Genomic DNA, 20470 nt, shown 5'->3' with positions numbered 1-20470 from the left:
CACATATCTAAAGACTATGTTGACCTAAAGAAAAGTATATGATCATGATAGAGTATAAAATAAAGCCTGAAAGAGCCTGAGAGAAGTGGGAGCATCACTTCCATCAGTTCCTCACTCAAACTACCCCACAATTCCTGTCTTCCTTTGATGCCAACCCTATTCCTCCTGCTCAACCCCTGGACCCCATGCAGAGGCTGGACCCCTGCACCGTATCTCTGGTTTTACTTCAAAGGCTACAGTAAGATCTGGAATGAATCTGGAACTAGAGATGATCTCCTCCTGGGTTCTTAATCACTTTGGGTGGCTGACCCTTTTCTGGTCTGGTGAAAATGATAGAGACCTCAAAATGCATTTTAAAAATGAATAAAATAAAACATATAGTGTGACAAAGGAAATCAAGCATATGTGTGTATAACTATAATTACACACAAATATACACTTCTATTACATAAATAAAGGATATGTGTATGTCTACATTTATATAGACATTTATATGGAAATAATTCTATACAGGATATCAATGTTATAGAGAAAATCAATTTTGAAAAACTTTAGAACTGAGCAGTACAATTGAAAACCATGAAGATAAAGATTCAATATTCACATCCTGACAGGTAATGAATTTAAGGTGCAGAAAAAAAAAACATATCATCAGTAATGAATAACAAAGGGGTTTGTTATTGCTGAATTGTGTAGATTTTAATTGAGGGATTTTTGTTTTGTTTTAGTTTTTAATTTGCTCAATGCAAAGATAATTGTTTTTAATGAAAAAGAAAGCAAAGACCTCTAATGGGGAGAGGTGAAGAATTTTGTCCATGTGGGGACTTGTCAATGCAAAGCCAGAGAAACTGGAGGAGAAAACCTGAATTTGGTAGAATATGGAGTGCCCAAAGAGGAAGACTTGAGTCAAAAGTAGTTAATGTAGTTAATTTGTCAATACTACACTCCACCATGCCTCATGTATAGTGCAGTAGATGGAAGACAGGGGGTGTAGGGGAAGTAGAAAGGTAAAAAAAAGAAGCAAAAGAAAGATAAGAACTAGGGATAAGAGGAAAGAAATAAGAGAAAGGGAAAGGAGATATGAAGAAAAAAGGGGAAGAGAGGAGAGGTTAGGAAGTAAGGGGACAGAAGGGCAGAACAATGATCAGAGTAAGATGGGAAGGAAAAAGCAAAAAGGAAGAGAAGGTGGCAAGTGTTGTCAAAGACGACAACTCCTAGATCGTGATTTAAACTGAATGAATCATGTGATTCAAGAAAAGGGTTTGTTCATTTTTTTTTTTGGAGAGAAGAATGTTTTTAGTTCATTGGTAATATTCCCAAAATGTTGTTTGGGTGTCTTCTTCCTCTGTGAGGCTAGTGGCAATGAAAGAAACTATGGTACCATCCACACAAATAATTTGAGACAGAAAACAGAGCTGGTTGGAATATAAAATATATAATAGGAATTTTCAGCTTTTTAAATCCATCTGTCATCCAGGAAGTCACATCATGACTTGAGTTACTGTCTTGAATTGTAGGCAGCTAAATAATACACTGAAAAAGCTGGATCTGGAGTCAGTAAGACCTGAGTTTACTTCTAGCATCAGACATACATTAGCTATTAGGCAATTCACTTTTCCTCTCTTTGCCTCAGTTTCCTCATTTGTAAAACTGGGATAATAATGTTCTACAAGATTGTTGTCAGGATAAAATCAGTATTTTAAAAACACTTTGTAAAGTTCAAAGTGTTAGATAAATAAAAAGCATTTAATATTTAATTATGAATGTAAATACATGACATTTTGAAGTTTGGGAAGTATTTTACAAATACTAACTCATTTTATCAATAATTATACTAATATGAATTATTAGTATCAATTAGCATAATCATCATAGAATGTCCTGAAGATTATAATAACAAAGCTGATGTTCACAAAGGAGTTTGTAGTATATGGAGTGGAGTACTTATCATATTACTTTAGTCCTCATAATACACTTGTTAAAAATGGTATAGATATATTCTCCTACCATCTCGAATTTCTCAAAGCTTATGTGATGTTTCCATGGTCTCACTACTCATAAATGTTAGATATGAGGTTATATATGGATCTCTGAACCATAAGTATAACAGTAGCCTCACTGTCTCTTGGTAGCTCTTGTGAACAGTCGTCTAAATACATACCTGGTGGCAGTGTCCTACCTCATCACCAGAAAGCCAGTTTGTGAGTGCAGTCTGCCAAGAATGGAAATTGTGACTGGGGGTCTTCAATAAGTCCAATTGAATGGAAAGAGGTCATGGAAATAGAAGTCAGAGAGTGAGCCAGTCTTTTTTTCTTTTAATAAGTCACTATTTTAAGATACTGGAAATTGAGAATATTATAAGGTTTGGGAAATGAACGGGAGGAGGGGGTGAAAACCAGTCAAAAATACAGAGTCAGGACTCCAAGGTCTGTTTAGCTGCTGGATCTGAGCCCACGGAATCCCTGCAGTGATGTTCTTCCACCTGATTCATGGGGAATTCTCCTGAGCACACCTCTGGGAAATGGTTCTTTTGACTCCATAATGGATCCAACTCCTAGGAATTAATCATTTGATTATTAGAATGTCAGATGTATCTTCAAGGTCCATCCTGATAGACTCAGATGTCTACTTAACATGTGGACTTTGGGATAGTTTAGAGATGACTCTGATCACCCATGCTAGTGATAGCCTCAGGATCATGGATATGGCTGTTCTTAAAGGATCAGCAATTTCAATGGCCTAAGAATAGCAGGGCAAGATATGCAAAATTACACTCAATTTAAAATTCAAATCCCGCCTTTCCCAATCCAAGACACCTTGGAAAAATCTCTTACCTTTTCAGGTCATTTTTTTATATTTATTAACATGAGGTGCTACAGTCTTGAACTACTAAAATTGAAGTGAAGAAGACCTAAGTTTGAATCCTCCATCAGACACACTAATGTGTGACTCTAGGAAAGTTACAATCACTGTCTGTCTCAGTTTCTTCATCTGTAATATAGGGATAATAACATCACCTACAACACAAAGTGGTACTGAAAATCAAATAAGATAATATATACCAATCACTATATAAATACTATTATTATTGTTGTTGTTGTATCATCTTTTTGAACAATTTAATTAACATTCATTTATTAAGCACCTCCTATATACCGACATGGCGGTAAGCATTGAGAATGTGAAGACAAAAAAACAAAAACAAACTATATTCTTTAATTTACATTTTACTGGGGATACAAGATGTAAACAGAAAAGAAACTTGGTTCCTTCCAATTCTAAAATCCCTTGACCCTATAGAGATGATAGCTCCTCTCGATTTGTTTGTACATATTTGTTGCTTGTTGTCTTCCCCCATTACATTATGAGCTCCTTGAGAACAGGGACTGTCTTTTGGCTCTTTTTGTGTCCCTAGAGCTAAGCATAGTTCTTGGCACATAGCGGTCAAGGAATATTTATTTACTGAATGGCTTATAGGAAGAGTCTCCACAGCCTTTTGCCATCCCATGGTCAACTTACTCTGTAGGTCCATTTTCCTAAAAATATCATTCATGTATTCCCACTAATGTGTTTACTTGTGAGTACTTGTCAATAGTCCACCAGAGGATGCAATTAGCTTATGTTAAAGGAATTTAGGGGGTAATCTCCAGGTGAATTAAGGGTGATGATTATCCTAGGAGTTTCTAGAAGCTAGAAGCTAAGGAGTGGTCAGCATCAAGAGAGTTTTCTGAGCCATATCCCAAAGCCAGAAAATTCAGGGTTTCCTGATCCAGGCCCCCTCTAAAGATCAGGGAACCAAAGAATTCCATTACATCAGTTCTATCCAGTGAGTCAAAAGATCTTCTTGATATGGTTTATTCTCTTCTCTTATCAAGAAGAAGTCCAAAGGGATTCCAAAATTATCCTTGTCTATAAAATTATCTTGTTCTATAGAATAATATGAAGTTAGAGTCTATTATTAATTCACCCATCCTTTCTCCGGTCCAGTTAGTATCTTTAGAGATAGTAACAACTACCTTTGTGACAACCTTGATGGGAACTTGGCTTTCCTAGACTTGTCTTATTACCATAATTTTAGAAGTTAGTTTTCCCAGAATATCTTGGGATTGACATATCTTTAAGAAGGTCCCAGATCTGGGCTTCTACCTGGCTCCTGACCCTTCCCTCTTGAGTTCACCCCTTTTCATCTGAAAAACTCCAATGCTTTATTTCCCCTATAAGGGATCTGCTTATGATGAAGATCTTTGCTAAGTTCTTTTCAAGACTAAGCCCACTATGAGGTTATTCTCTTCCCTCCTCAAAGTGCTTTCTCTCTAATGGTGCCCTTCTCCTTATCCTAGCTAACACTGGTCAGTCTTACCTCATTCAGTGGCTTTTTCCCATTTCATGGAGTACTTCCTTTCTCCTGGTTAATTGTGAGTTCCCCTGGGAATTTGTCTTTTTCTTTGCCAAAGAGAATGACCGTGGTGACTTATTTTGAACTAGATATTGCTACCCCGACCACATCATTCTTTTTAATACCGTTTGTTTAGACTTTTTGTCTTTATCTGTCAATCATTTCAAGCTATCCTCTACCCAACAAAATGGCCTTCCCAAATATGGCAAAAAAAAGTAAACAAAAAGAGTCAAAACAATAAATGCAGAAGTCAGAGATGTTCTGGTCTAGAAGCCTAAAAGTGAGGGCTATAAACTTCAGGGCCAGGGCAATGGCTATATACCTATCAACCTGTACCAATATATATCCTGTACAAGTAAAAGAATTTGGATATAAGGCTTTTCATCAATGTGATGTGGCTGATGTAGACACCAGATGATTGTATGCGCTAAAAGTTGGGGTTTGGTCATGTGAGAATTCATAATGGCCATTCTTTTTGGCAAAAGGTAGATTTATTTAGGGGAATTGATTACAGATAAAAATGAAGGGATACAATAGATACCAGAAATGGTAAATATGAAATAGAGTTGAGAAAGAGATTTTAATAATTAATGATGGAAAGGGCAAGTTCCCTAATAAGGTTGGGGCATGCCTTTAGCTGACAGGTTAAATCCTGAAAAAGACAGCACCCCCAAGAGTTAGTTAGCTTTAAGGAGGAGAAGTGGGGTCAAGAGAGATACCACAAAGCCTAGTGGGTTAGGAGAAACCATGAGATATGGGAAAGGGATTAGGATAAAGACACCACAAGGTAAAGTGCCATGGCAGACTGACCCAAAGGAAGGCTGTGGCCATGGGATATGATTGGCATTTCTGACAGGACATGGCAAGGTGAAACTGTCTAAGACCCCTACAGAGGATGGGTCTCAGGGGGTTGACATAGCTTGGATTTCTGACTGGATGACCTCCCCAGAGGGTGGGATAATGGATCTAAACTGATCTCTTTCAGTGCCTTCTCCCTGCTAGACTTAGCAAATGTGCAGAAAATGGTGCTAGAACCAAAAAGATGGGGAAAATTCAGCTTGTGAGTGCAAGCAATCTTTTGGCCTAAGGAAAGGCAATACTGGTTTAATGAGTATCTTCTGGCCAAAATCATATTGGATTCAAAGCCAGAGATTACTAGAATGTCGGACTCAGAAGGGAGCCTAGTGAGAATCTCTCTCTCATTTTAACCCAGTCTCAGAAATGATTTGCCTGATGTCCTGTCACCTACTTAATGATGGAGCAGACCTTAAAGTCACATGTCCACAGTGTTTGGTTAATTATACTATAGTCAAACTACACAAACAGATGGAGAATCTGTAGAGAATTTTCCATTGTCATAGATAAAGATGGAATTTCATTTTGTTCCTCTAGTTTATAGCATATATTATAGAATATAAGGTAAAGTGATGCTAGTAAACATCTTTTCTTCTCTTCTTCCTTAATATTCTTAATATAAGCCAGGATCTAATCTTCACTAAGATGCATAAATAAGAGAAGCCCAAGCCAACTTCTATGTACGTTTCAAGGAAGAAAATACAATTACTAATTGTAAGTTGGGGAAGGAGGCCTACCTGAAGTTCTGGTTTTCAAGGAGATAGAGTGATTCAGTGGATAGGGCATAGGGATTTGTTGTGATAAAGGAGCCACCTTCTAGTGGCTGCTGAATGTTATGTGAGCCACCTGCCAGTAGCTGGTGGGGATTCAAATCAGATCAGCACAATGGATCCCTTCATTGAGAGGATGATGGATGATGATGGATGATGATGGATGATGATGGATGATGATGGATGATGATGGATGATGACAGATGATGACAGATGATGATGGATGATGACAGATGATAGAAGGTGGAGGATGGAGGATGAATGATGGAGGATAAAGGATGATGATGGATGATGGATGATGATGATGATGATGATGATGATACAAGGTGACTAAAAGGCAGTTGTTGTTGTTGTTCTCTGACCTCTCTCCTGTGAGGCAGTTGCATTGTCTGACCTCTCTCCTCTTCCTTTTATCTCCAATTTATTTCATTCACAATCCACAAGCAACACCTGTGGCAGCAAAGGCTGCTTTGCAACTCTTCAGATGTTATGATTCACAGCTGTGGATGCTCTCAGAAAATTGACCTGCCCCTTCACTTAGACATGGTCCTTAACAGGACTTGGAATCAGTAAATCCTGGGTTAAAATACTGCCTTAGGAGCTTGTTGTGATCATCAGTAAGCTGCTTAACTTATTTGTGCCTCAGTTTTCTCATCTGTAAAACTACGTGGTTGGCTTTGATGGTCATAAATAAAGAACTTTCTTCCTTTCTAGCTCGAATTCTATATTTTGCAGCATTTGCAAAAAAGTCAATTATCTGTTTTTCCTATTCATATCTCTGTATATGGATAAAGTAATTCATTTTTTCCCTATTAATTATTGTGTTAGATTTCCGAGAGGAAGGAAGCAAGGAAAGGAGTGAGGGAGGAAGGAAGGAGAAAAGAAAGGAAGGAAGGAAGGAAGGAAAGGCAAATATAGGTGAAATGATTTACCCAGGGTCATGCAATATCATGTAAGTATCTGAGGCTGGATTTGAATTTGTCTTTTTTGTACTCTTGGCCCAGTGTTTTACCTACTGTGCCACCTAGCCAATATGCTTCTCTGTTTGGCCTGCTATCTACATAGCATCACATCTCTCTCTCCCTCTCTTTTTCCTTGACCCACTTTCTTTTTTTCTCCAGATTTCAACTCAAGAAGATGAGTCTTCCTGATTACACACTTATTAATATATATTACACACAATATATATTGTGCCACTTAGGTACCCTTTCTATGAAATTAATATATTACTTTAAAAAATAATTTTCCAATTACCTTTTTCTAGATTCCCCCCTTTTTGGCTGTAAGTATGTGCTATTAATTTTTGGTAATATATGGTCTTTGGTATATTTCCAGAAGTTGGTCTTTTAATTATTTATTAAACAAATATTAAGTTCTTGTTGAATATCCATAACTATGCTAAGTGTTCAGGCTACAAAGAAGATAGTTCATACCTAAATGCGTGATCTGTTCTGTTAAAGTCATGAATTCTTTTAGAGAGTATATTGCTTCCTTTTCCATATATAACTATCTCTATTAATATATCTATTAATAATAATTAATATTAATATATTAATACTAATAAATAGGAATTTTTTCCTAGTAGTAGAAGTAAAGCAATTTTTATACTTTGCAAGCTCCACACTCTTCCTCCTTTTATTTACTTATTTTTTGAGAAATTGGATAATGTATTCTTGTCCAGTCTTACAGTACCTCACCTATTTAATTTGATTTTTATTACAAAATATTACAAAAAACACTGACAAGTTCAGTAGCTTTATCCACCTATTTTTTAGTAGCCTAGGTCTGGTAAGTTGAAAGTAGTAAACTTTAATTTCCTGAAAGACAAGAACTATTTCATTTTTACTTTGAATTTTTAGTGCCTTGCTCATAATAGGGCCAAAGGGGAACTCAACTTAAAACAACTAAGACTAGATCTTTGGAAGCTAGGTAGGTCATTATGAATTATTATATGCAAGCAATTAAGAAACCAACTTATTTCTGGAGTCAATCAGGAAGAGGCATTATTAATAGGATTAAGTGGATTAAGTTTTTTTTTAAAGTAAACTTCCTGTTTCTAGTCAAATTCCTTGCAATGACCAAATCTCCCAGTTCCTGGATCCAATCAGAAGGTCAAATTATTATATCAATCCCCTATCCCATGTCATTTGTTTGCTTAAAAAGAAGGTACACTACCTGTACCTCATTTCCTTGCTAACTTCTTTTAAGACTATTAATGAGTTAAGATTATTAATTAACTCCTATTAAGGATAAGGTGAAGTTTCTAGGAGAGATACAGCAGCAACCCTAAGGCTACGTGGCTTTGGAAGTGCTGTAGTTCCACAAATAATTATGGCTGTCAGATAACAACTTGTTGGTCAATAATGACAAAACTTTCTGAGATTAATGATGAAGTGCATATTAGACCACTTTTCAACTCCACCTCTAAGACCACTTCTCAGTTCTACCTCTAAGCCATAAATTTAGCATTTCAGTGACATGAAGCAGCTGATCTCTCTTTTTCCTATAAATTTATCTTCTTACTCCAGATTCTTTGCTAAATTTCTTTGTAATCCAGTTCTTCAATTTGCATTATAATTACAGTAAATTTTTCTCCTTAATTTGGAGATGGGTTCAAGCCTGCAAATTCTTTTGGGACACCTCAAAACACTAGTCTGTGACCCCAACCTTTTGGGTTCCCAATATTAAGACTATTATCTCTATTTTTAAAGTTAGCCTGCCAGTCAATGGTGTAATCCCCTACTTCTTTGCAGGTTCAATAGGAACTGCCTGCCTTACGGCAGCAAGTTAACTTTACCTACTTTATGGTATCTACCCCTGGCTAATTGTGAGTTCTGCTAGGGAAGTTAGTCTTTCCCCTTATTAATAGCTTAAAATTCCTTTTGGAACTTAAGCCTGCCAATCAATTGCATAATAATAAAATCTTTGCTCCTTAATTTGAAGAATGTCTAAACCTACACATTCTTTTGAGACAACCTGCAACATCAGCCCGACACCTCAACATACTTTTGAGGTTCAAAAACTGCCTCTTCTAACATTTGCTAGATTGTACAGGCTGAGTTCTGAAACTTCAATATGCTTTGGAGGGTTCAGCATTTCTGTAACCTGGTACCCTATCACCTTCACTTATGATTGTACACTTCTGCCTAAATTAAATTCAATTCATGCACAAGTAAAGACATCACCTTCATGATATCATTGGTCCTCTTTGAGAAGGAAGGATAAACAACAACAATCCTCAATCTGTAGTCCACTGTTATTCTCCATGACTATAATAAAAATTGGTACCTCAGAAATATGACAATTTGTATTTTTGTTAAAGCTTGTCATTATAATTTCACAGGGAATGTAGAGTTCACTGTGTCCTATTGTTTTATTTTACAAATGAGAAAATTAACAGTCAAGCATAATGTTTCTTGACCACGGTCTTGTAACCAATAAATAGCTGATACGATATTTAAATACAGGTTTTCCTGACTCTAAGCCTATCACCCTTTCCATTATAAAGCATTATTTTCTACTTACCCATTTCAAGCTTTTAAGTTAGGGGTAGAGATTGAAGGTAATTGTTTAATCCATACTGTTATCAAGATATACTTTTCAATGCATATGTTTTGAAAATAAAAAACTTTAACAAAAAATAACAAGAAGAAATACTTTACTATATTTCAAATATCTTTGAAGGATTATAAACAAGTTATGATGAAGGTAAAAACATATTAACAGTAACATTGAATGTCAAGGAACTGAATTCATCTAAAAAAAAAAAGAAATGAATTGAAGTATAATAGAGGGTTCTCAAACTTTTTAAATAGGAGGCCAGTTCACTGTCCCTCAGACAGTTGGAGGGTCAGACTATAATAAAAACAAAAACTTTGTTTTGTGGGCCTTTAAATAAAGAAACTTCATAGTTCTGGGTGAGGGGGATAAACATCCTCAGATGCTGCTTCCAGCGGTTTGAGGACCCTTCGAATCCAATATATATTCTATTAGATATCTCTAACAGATATCTCTCTCTAAATCTGGAGGACAGATGTAAAGTGGGGTGAAATGGATTGGAATCAAGTTTATTATGCTTTAACAGAATTTTTTCCAAAGTCATCATTACAAACATGATTTTGAAAAAGGAAACAATAAAAATATCAAGAGAAACAGATTTATAAATAACCAGTATTTGGCAAATATGTACTGAGCAGAATTATAACTTAGTACTTAAATAAATGATTAAACAAAATGCAAAAAGTCATAGAAATTAAGGCACTCTGTTATTTTCTCTTTCATAAATGAACACATCTCTTTCATCAGTATCTTGTTGTCTTGTTTGTCATCAGTATATTGTTATTTTAATAAATAGAATGGCAATAGACAAAATGCTAAAATTTGTGAAATACCTATAAAAATCCAATAAAGTTTATTTCCTTGAACATCTTAACATCATTATTAATTAATAGCATAATTATTGTATTATTGCTATATACTTATATTATTGTTGCTAATTAAACATTCATAACATATTAATGACAACACTTAAAAAATAATCTTGAAATAATAAAGTTAACATATTAATAATTTTTTAAAAAGGTAACAGAAAAAAATTTTAGAAGTCCAAGGTAAAAGGACAAAATTTAAATATCAAAAAATTCACACAAAAGTAAACCAGATAGAAAAGTTAATTATAGTTGATAAATCATTAGCTAATGTGTAAAACACCATAAATATGTGTCAATGCTAAATAAAATACTGACCAACTTACTATAATAATATATGCAAAATTATATTCATTGTAAATTCATTTGAGTAATACTAGGAATGCAAGGATAGTACAAAATTAGGAAAAGATAGCAGAATAAATAATACCAATAAAACAGGTGCCAGAATGGTGTGAAAGAATGGGAATAAAGAATATCTGGTTTAATTTTCACTTCTGACACCTAATATGGGATCATGGGCAGATTATCCTCAGTTCAGAATTTGGAACATTGAATAATGTCTATCCATTGGCGATTGTTAAACTGATGAAATCACTGATTCTTGATTATCAATGTAATAGCAAAAACAATAAAGCTATGATTCTATGAACACATTCAGAAAAAAAAAGCCTCTATTAAAATGCATTGCATGTATAGTACAAGTCAGGGCTAGGAAAGCTACACTGTTTTCAAAACATTTTTCTTATCAGATTATGGATAGTTTCTTCTACATCCCTGTATGTCCCAGAATAGACTTGAGATGAATTAGGTTTTCTGGTTTCAACGCAGATTAAAACAAAAAAAAGTGGAATAAAATGCTGGTTCATTCTAACATAACATAAATTAGAATTATTCTAAAATCACAAATAACATGAGTGAATAGGCTCTCTATAATTGAAGACATTTATCTACAATAAAAAGCTAACAAAATTTGTTATGAATAAATAATGGAAACTCCAAGTAGGAAGAGAGGTGAACTGAAGTTTCCCTTAATATTTAATATATTTATTTATTATAATTTATATTTTATGATTTATTTTATATTTATTATAATTTAATATAGTCCCAGAAATGTAGCAAATAGAGAAATAAGAAAAAAATTAAATGAAAGAATAAATATTGATTGGCAAGCAAGAAGAAAAAAAATTATCTATTTGTAAATGATAAGGTAGTTTTATTAGAAAACCATATGGAATCAACAACAAACACAATGAAATAGCAAATAGCTTCCACAGATCCCCAAGATATATATTCACAGAAATTGTTTTTATTTCCCAAATATTTTTCTGCATATTCTTTACAAAAGCAAAAAGAAAAATAAGAGAGCAAGAAGGAGAAATGTTGATTTAAATGATAACAGAATGCCTTAAATAATTTGGAATTATAATAAAAGAATTCATCAACAAATTATGGGATGAGTGGAATATCACACTACAAATGGTAAGAATTCAAAAGAATTATGGAAACTATAAGAAGTGATGCGAAGTAAACAAAGAAGAACCAAAAGAAAAATATGCATTATTACTACAACCATTCAACTAAATGCAGTATTTGGTTCCAACAAAACTCAGAGTGAAAATACAGAAAAAGTTAATATTAATTTATAAAATACAAATCTTTTTTTAAAAATGGAAACTTATTGAAGTATAAATGTTTACATACTGTTAGTCACAGTCATTCTTTCTTACTGTTTTACTTGATTCCTGTGAGGGACTGTGCTATATGAAGATTGATTGTTTTGAGATTTTGTAGAGTATGACAAAATTAAAAATTTACTAATAAAAATAAATATTTATACATGTAAAATAAATCTAACACTTATTTATACTTTTATATACAAATGCATGCACATATGTGCATATACATATGTATATACATATACACATATGTTAATCTTCTTATACACAAAAGTTATATAGCCTATGTAATATTCTGAAAATAAAGTTCTAAATTATTGGAAGTATATTCAGTGTCCATGATTGGCTTGGGCTAAGATAGAGAAGATTTCATCTAATAAATCAATTATTACAAAAAGTGAGTTAATTCCTAAATTAATTTATAGATGTAGTGCTATATGAATACAATTCCTGAAGGTACTCTGCATAATTAAATAAATAAAAACAAATTCGTGTGGAGGGATAAAAATTATGTCAAAGGAACCAAAAAGAAAGGAAATATGAAGGAAAGAGTGCAACCAAATCTTCAATTATATTACAAAGTAATAATTATTAAACCTACCTATTATTGCAAATAAATGATTTTAACTCACCAATGGGATATATTAAATAGGTTAAACTTAGATACAAATGTGAATAGTGGTCTTCTAATGTCTGAAAACCAACAGGGGTCCTCAAACTACAGCCCGCAGGCCAGATGCAGCACCTGATGACGATTATCCCCCTCACCCAGTGCTATGAAGTTTCTTTATTTAAAGGCCCACAAAACAAAGTTTTTGTTTTTACTATAGTCCGGCTCTCCAACAGTCTGAGGTATAGTGAATTGGCCCCCTATTTTAAAAGTTTGAGGAGAACATAAACTTCCAGAGAAAGGAATGGTTTACGTAATTAACCAGAACTGCTTGGAGAAATGGGTAGTAGTTTGGCAAGCAAACAACATTGGTAATGACATCTTAAAAGCAAAACAAATCATTTGATGACCTAACCCTCCCATCTCACCAGCTTTAGCTGGACTCTGTGCACCTCAATACACATAATATACCCCAGTAGCTGAGAAAGCCTCCATATCCATTTGCTTGCAACTAGTATGCAGATTTCACTTTAGAAATACCCAGAGGGTTTTGATCTTGAAGTTCATCTCCAGAAATGTCAAGAAGAAAATAAAAAGTTCAGTTTATTATCGGATTCCCCAGGGCCATAATCTCCCCCATTCCCTCATATGAGTCCAATATGATGCCCAGGTAATTGAAAGCCTGGAGCAAAAGTCAGAGGAGGAAACAAATTGTAGAGAGGAGGCAGGTGACTAAGTAATTAGCCTTCATCTTTGCTTACTTTTACCTCTGACAAGGAAGGGTACCTTTAGGGACCAAGTGCTTATTAAAAGTAGAAGTTGGTAAATTAGAATGGGAATTGGGCAGGAACTTTCTGGCCCAGTCAACAAGCATTTAAATTACTCTAAGTCACTAAATGAGAAGTTCCATTGGGAACCCTTATTATCTCCTCTGGTAAAGCAAGTGACTTCCAGCTGGGAAAACACCCTTTCAGAAGCCAGATGAGGCAAAAACAGACCAAACAAAGCTGTATTATTTACCAGGATGATTGATCAGCCTCCATGGCTGCCTTGGCCTAACCAGGCAAACTATTTTTTTACATTTATTCTTACTCACATTTCTAGATTGCTTCCTTCTCAATAACCTTCAAGAAAAATAGTGCAACTATAATCCTCTTCATTTGACTAAGAAGGAAACTGAGTCAAAAAATAAAATGAGTTATATATTTTCACAAAGATAATAATTTCTGATCTGGATTTCAAAACCAACTTCTGATATCAAATTCAGTCAGTCCATGCTCTCTTTTGTACTGCCTCCTAGACTTTGACAATTTGAAGAGGATATAAAAACAGTCATCATGACAAATGATTGGAATTACAGGATTTTGAGATGGAAGCCACCTTAAGTGTTATAAAATAATAATAATTAACATTTTCATAGCACCTGCTATGTGCCAGGCACTATGCTAAATTCTTTACAATTATTATTTCATTTAATCTTTATAACAATTCTACATAGTAAATGATACTATAATTCCCATTTTACAGATGGGGAGACTGAGACAATTGGGAGTTAAGTAACCTGCTCAGGACCAAAAAACTAAGAAAATTTGAACTTATCTTCCTGATTCCAAACATTGCTATGGAACACTATCCATGGTGCATCTGAGGCAGCTAGATGATATAGTAACAGGAATGCCAGCCTAAGAATCAGGAGTGAATCTTACCTCAGAAACTTACTGATAATCTGCCCCTAACTAGTCACTTTCAGTTTAAGTTCCTTCATCAAAAAATGGAAATACTAATACTCCTGTTCATAATACATCACTATGAGATAGGTAGTCTGCATATTATGATGCCCATTTTATAGATTAGGCCATTTTTTCTAGCAGCAAAAAGTATTTATGACATCATAGATTATACAAGTAGTTCATAATAGAATCATAATTCAAAACCAGGTATTTTAGCCCCCAGTCCAGTGAGCCAAGAATTCTATACCTAGAAAAATGGAAGCAATAGTGGCAGTTACATGGTCCTTCTCAATGTCTCAATTCACTCAAAAATATCTAGGTGATGTTTGACATATTTGGGGTGGTATAATGGGAATGGCGAGGAGACCTGAGTTTTAATACCATCAGTGCCATATATTTCCCCTTTATAGACTGCATGTTCCTCAAACACCTAATGAGGTTAATACTCTTTATATCACTAACTTTATAGCATTACTGTAAGGAAAGGGTTTACACAAACTTATGATTCTGAGTAAATAGGAATTATTAACTACAACTTCTCATTAGAATATTGGATGTAGAAGAAAATGGCATCAGGGAGCAAGTATCTTCCACTCATTTTTAGTGCTGAGGAAACTACTTCATAGAAATTAAATGAATTTTCCAAGGTTACAGAACTAGGAGAAAAAAAAACCCAGCACATTCTGTGATACCCAATCTAGGCCTCTCAGTATTAGTCTTCTGGACATTTAAAGATTAGTAATAAATACTAATGATTATGATAGATTTGAAACCAGGACATTGGTGTTTGATTCCCAACTCTGATACTTGCTAGATGTTCACTTAATCTTATCAGACCTTAGTTGCCTCATCTGTTTAAAAAAGAGAGAGAGATAGAGAAAAGAAAAACAATTGATGATAATGCCTGAATATGAATGTGTCAGGAGAGTTGTGAGCAGCAGATGAGATGGGGTGTGTGTAAGTGTGTATTGATTTAGGAAGACTAACTAGATGGTACACTAAGCCTGGAGTTGGAAAGATCTGAGCTGAAATCCAGCCACAAACACTTACTAGCTGGCCATAAGCAATTCATTTAACCCCATTTTCCTCAGTTTCCTCATCTGTAAAATGAGCTGGGGAAGGAAATGGCAAACCACCCCAGTATCTTTGACAAGGAAACCCCAAAAGGGGTACTAAAGAGTCAGACATGACTCAGAAATAACTGAAAAATACGTTGGGAAACATCATTTAAGTATAAGCTGACCCAGCAGATGTCCTTTAGACTTTACATCTTCAAAGGACTTCCCTACTAATGAATGTGTAAGGAAAATCATCAAAGTATTTTAGTGGCATTTTACTGATGAAAAAACTGAAGTTCATGGACACAACTGATTGATTTGCACAAAGTCACATAGTCAGTGATGGCGTCTGTATTCTTCTGATTATAACTTCAGCAATCTTGACTCTAACAATTCTCTGTTTGGGCTTGAAAACTTCTTCATCTGACCCCTTCTGAGATTTCCTGTATTCTTCCATCCTATTTCCCTTTATTATAACAGTGGCACAATGCATTTCATCTCTGACCTCTTCCTCTTCCCTTCTGCTTCTTGGATCCTTGGGTAATATATGAGTCTTTCCTAAAGTCTTGCCTTCTTCAAAAAGTTTATTCTGATCTTCCTTAATGTTAAAGTCTTCACACTGACCAATTCCTAATACCCTATAATGTAATGTCTGAGCTAGCGTTCTGGAGGTCCTCCAGACGAGTCTCAGCAGGATAGTCACCATGGGGATGGAAAAGAACAGAGTCTAATGTCTTTATTGTCTCCTTCACAGTCTGTGTCTGTCATAGTCTCCTCTAGCAGTCTGCCAGTCTGCCAGTCTCAACCAATTTTAGTCTGAGTCTGACTTTGTCCCCAGTTCTCTTAGCCCTTAAATACCCTATTACAATTACATCATTACAGTATACTGAGTATAAGCCAATCTAGAGTGATTATATCATTATATCAAACTAGTGATTATATCATTATATCATACTAAATATATACTAGAGAACCATTATCTCATCAATTCCACTGAGTTAATACCTTGTTTCAAGTATACTTCATTAAGGTATATTTATCCAAAGTTCCAGCCCTCCACACTATGCCAAGATAAGTTTGATATGGATTCACAATTTAGACATAAAGAGTGACACTTTAAGCAAATCAGAAGAACAAAGGATAGTCTACCTCTCAGATCTGTGAAGAAGGAAGGAATTTATGGCTGAAGAAGAACTAGAGTACGTTATGAAATACAAAATGGATAATTTTGATTACATTAAATTAAAAGGTTTTGGCACCCAGAAAACAATGAAGACAAGATTAGGAGGAAAGCAGAAAACTGGGGAAAAAATTTATATCCAAGAGTTCTGATAAAGACCTCATTTCTAAAATATTATAGAGAATTGACTCAAATTTATAAGAATGCAAGCCATTCTCCAATTGTTAAATGATCAAAGGATATGAATAGACAATTTTCAGACAAAGAAATTAAAACCATTTATGGTCATGTGAAAAAATACTCTAAATCACTATTGATCAGATAAATGAAAATTAAGACAACCCTGGGGTATCACTATACTCCTCTCAGATTAACTAAGATGACAGGGGAAGGTAATGATACATGTTGGAGGGGATGTGGGAAAATTGGAGCACTACTATATTGTTGGTGAAGTTGTGAATTGATCCAACCATTCTGGAGACAAATTTGGACCTATGCTCAAAGGACTAGCAAACTATACAAATCCTTTGTTCTAGCAATGGTTCTAACTGGGTGTGTATCCCAAAGAGATCATAAAAAAGGGAAAGGAACCCATGTGTGCAAAAATCAATCCTTTTTATAGTGGCAAAGAACTGGAAACTGAGGATGCCCATCAGTCAGAGAATGGAAGAATAAATTATGGGTTATGATTGTTATGGAATATTATTGTTCTGAAAGAAATTATCAGCAGAATGATTTCATAGTGGCTTGGAGAGACCTACATGAAGTGATGCTAAGTGAAGTGAGTAGAACCAAGAAAATAATACACAGAGCAACAAGATTATGTGATGATCAATTTTGATGGATGTAGCTCTTTTCAACAATAAACTTGAGGTTGGAAAGGGAGGACCCAAAAAATTCTAGATTAGTGTCATGAAATATCTCAAAAGAATTTTCAGGCTTGAACCTAGTCAAGATTCAAAGTTTTATAGAAAGTAATGATATACCATTACAAAGCAGACTGAATTGTAAGGGAATTCAGTAAAGAAACATAAGCAAAGGAGATACTTTTATCCAGCTTCTACCATAGATATGCTAATTCTATTGCTCAAGGGTAAGACTAAGAGTAATCTCCAGATGATTTGTGGGTAGTCTCCAAAATTTGATTATCATTGACCAGATGATCAGTCAGCAATGAACTGAAAAGTAGTCTATTCAGAATCAGAAAGACTGGATTTCCTAAGGCAAACTCCAAAACCAAAAGTTTTAGGATTTCATATTACCTCAAGATGATTCGGGCCAATTCTAATACAGTTATGATGGAGAAAGCCATCTGCATCCAGAAAGAGTGATATGGGAGTGAACATGGATCACAATATAGTATTTTTACATTTTTGTTGTTGTTGTTTGCTTGCTTTTTTTCTGTCTCATTTTTTCTTCTTTTTTATTTTATTTTTCTTGTGTAGCATGAGAAATGTGGAAATATGTATAAAAGAATAACATTTATCAAATTACTTACTCTCTGGGATAGAGGGTGAGGTGAAGGGAAGGCGAACAATTTGGAACACAAGGTTTTATGAGAGTGAATGTTGAAAACTATCTGCATATTTTTTAAAATAAAAAGCTATTATTTAAAAAAATGCCGGTGCCTTCCCTGAGACTAGCCATAACCTATCCTGTTGATAACTTATTTGTATATAGTTGTTTGTATGTTGTCTCCTGTTAAACTATGGCTCTGATCATCTTTTATCTTTCTTTGCCAAGGCTTAGTATAGTGCCTGAAATATACTGTTGTTTTGTAGTGTCTGACTTTTCATGATCCCATATGGAGCTTTCTTAGCAAAGATATTGGGGTGGTTTCAATTTCCTTTTCTAGATTATTTTACAGATGAGGAAACTGGGAAAAAACAAAATTGTTTCTTGCCCAGGATAATCCAGTTAATAAATATCTGAGGCCAGATTTGAACTCAGAAACATGAATCTTCCTAACTCTAGAACTGGTGCTCTATTCACTATACCACATAGTGATTCCATTTCACTAAGATCCAATCACAAAACCTTGGCAAAGCAGAGCCAATTTTTTAAAAAAAGATTAATATGAGAAAACTTATTGCATTAGTTTTGTGTATCTGAGAAAACAGACCTATTACTTAGAGTTCAAATTTGTTTAATGTTTAACTCAAGACCTACATTACAATGACCAGAAACCCAGTCAGGTTTAAAGACTGATACTAATGAGGTTCAGGGCAGGGCAGGGAGTTGTGGGAACCCCCTTCTAGTTGGCACAGGTCCTTTGTCAATGTACTTACAAACCTGAAAAATTGGACTGGCAAAAAAAGTTTATTGGCACTTGGCAATGGGAAGTTAGCCTTTGCTAGGGAGACTGACTTCCAAGTGGCAAGACCCCGACAGAGAAGTAAAGGTCTAGCAGAGAAAGAGAAAATTTCTAGCAGAGAAATCCCAAAAGAGAGGTAAAGAGAGGTAAGGTGGGTGAGGTCCTGTTAGGGAAATGCATGAGAGAGACAAAGAGAGGTTAACGCTGAGAAGAGAATTTCTTTTCAGAGGGCAGGAAGTCCAATACAGGCAGCTATGCCAAGGGAGGTCCCTTGATCTGGCATGATTCCTGTTTTTGCCCTCTCCGCAAGGAATTGAACTGAAGGAAGCTTGTTTTATGGGTAGCTCTTGGTGAGGGCTGGGAGCAGTTTGAGTTGAAATCAGAATAGAGAATCTTTGAATTAAATGAATGTCCTTGGACTAATCTCCAACTCAATAAAGTTGGATAGAAATCTTCAGCTTGAGCTAAGTAGGAGTGGTCCTGGACTCAACTAGTCCCACCCAGATATCAGAATGAAATCACTTTATCTTGATTCTCTGGGGCGGGTCTCTCAAGGGAGAGTTTCTTTGAGGGAGTTTCTCAAGCATTCCCCCCAAAGTCCAAGAGAAAGAGTAAGAGAGTTTTGGGGCTCCCCTCATCAATATAAAAAGTATGAAAGTTTTCTCCCATTTTGCATCTTAAACAAATTATATATCTTATACAGAAACTATCTCTGTGCTGCTCAATCAGTTACTGATCCTTGCCCAAACAAAGGTTTGAATCTTATATAATGTACAGGTCTCTCCCATCAAGATGTCTACCCAAAGTGTATGAAAATATTTCCCATAAGAATGGGTAAATGAGAACCATGTTTTGTGTGTCAGAGACTATGCACTTTTTCTCATGAGAAAAAAATCAGCTGTCTCTTGTATTCATACTCTGAATCCTGATTGCATTAGTGGTCTCTACTATCCCACACACCACAAGAGTGGCTAAAACATGCTCTTTAAAATATTAGAAACTGGAGCTTGAAGACACCAGTTCATTTACTGCATTCCCTACCATCCCCTACCATCACAAAAGAGGACTTTTGTCTTGCCAGAGGACTTCAATAACTCATGACAAGAATGAAACTGATGACTTTGTGCAGCACTCCCTCTCTTTACCCCATCGTGAATGCACAAGTGAAGACATTAACCCCTGATGTCATTGATGCTCTTTGAAAAACAAAGGACAAATACGCTATAATGTGTAACTTACAGACACCACTCTTTTCAACTCTCTCCCTCTATTAAAAGACTTAATAGACTTCCTTCTGAATTATTTTAATCTCAAGTTTTGTTTTCCACAGAACATTAACTGTAAAAATTATTTTATATTTGACAAAGTAAGAGCAAAAGTGATAAAATGTTGTGTTATAAAATATTCACCATGTCTACTTTAGACTTGACTTACCAATCAGAGGGAAGACT

The 20470-nt window shown here is 35.0% G+C and overlaps 1 protein-coding gene across 1 annotated transcript in view; it reads left to right on the top strand.

Moving 5' to 3' along the window:
* Nucleotides 1–3160: 3160 nt before the first annotated feature.
* Nucleotides 3161–20470, top strand: part of LOC127557583 (olfactory receptor 5-like) — a 42375-nt gene continuing 25065 nt past the window's right edge. Inside the window, exon 1 of the mRNA XM_051990893.1 lies at nucleotides 3161–3166. Within this exon, the coding sequence (XP_051846853.1) occupies nucleotides 3161–3166 (6 nt within the window). The remainder of the gene's footprint in view (nucleotides 3167–20470) is intronic.

This window comes from Antechinus flavipes, chromosome 3 (assembly GCF_016432865.1).
Source record: "Antechinus flavipes isolate AdamAnt ecotype Samford, QLD, Australia chromosome 3, AdamAnt_v2, whole genome shotgun sequence".
NCBI classification, from domain to species: Eukaryota; Metazoa; Chordata; class Mammalia; order Dasyuromorphia; family Dasyuridae; genus Antechinus; species Antechinus flavipes.
Note: the sequence above shows the minus strand (reverse complement) of the source record. Positions and strands in the feature narration are given on the sequence as shown.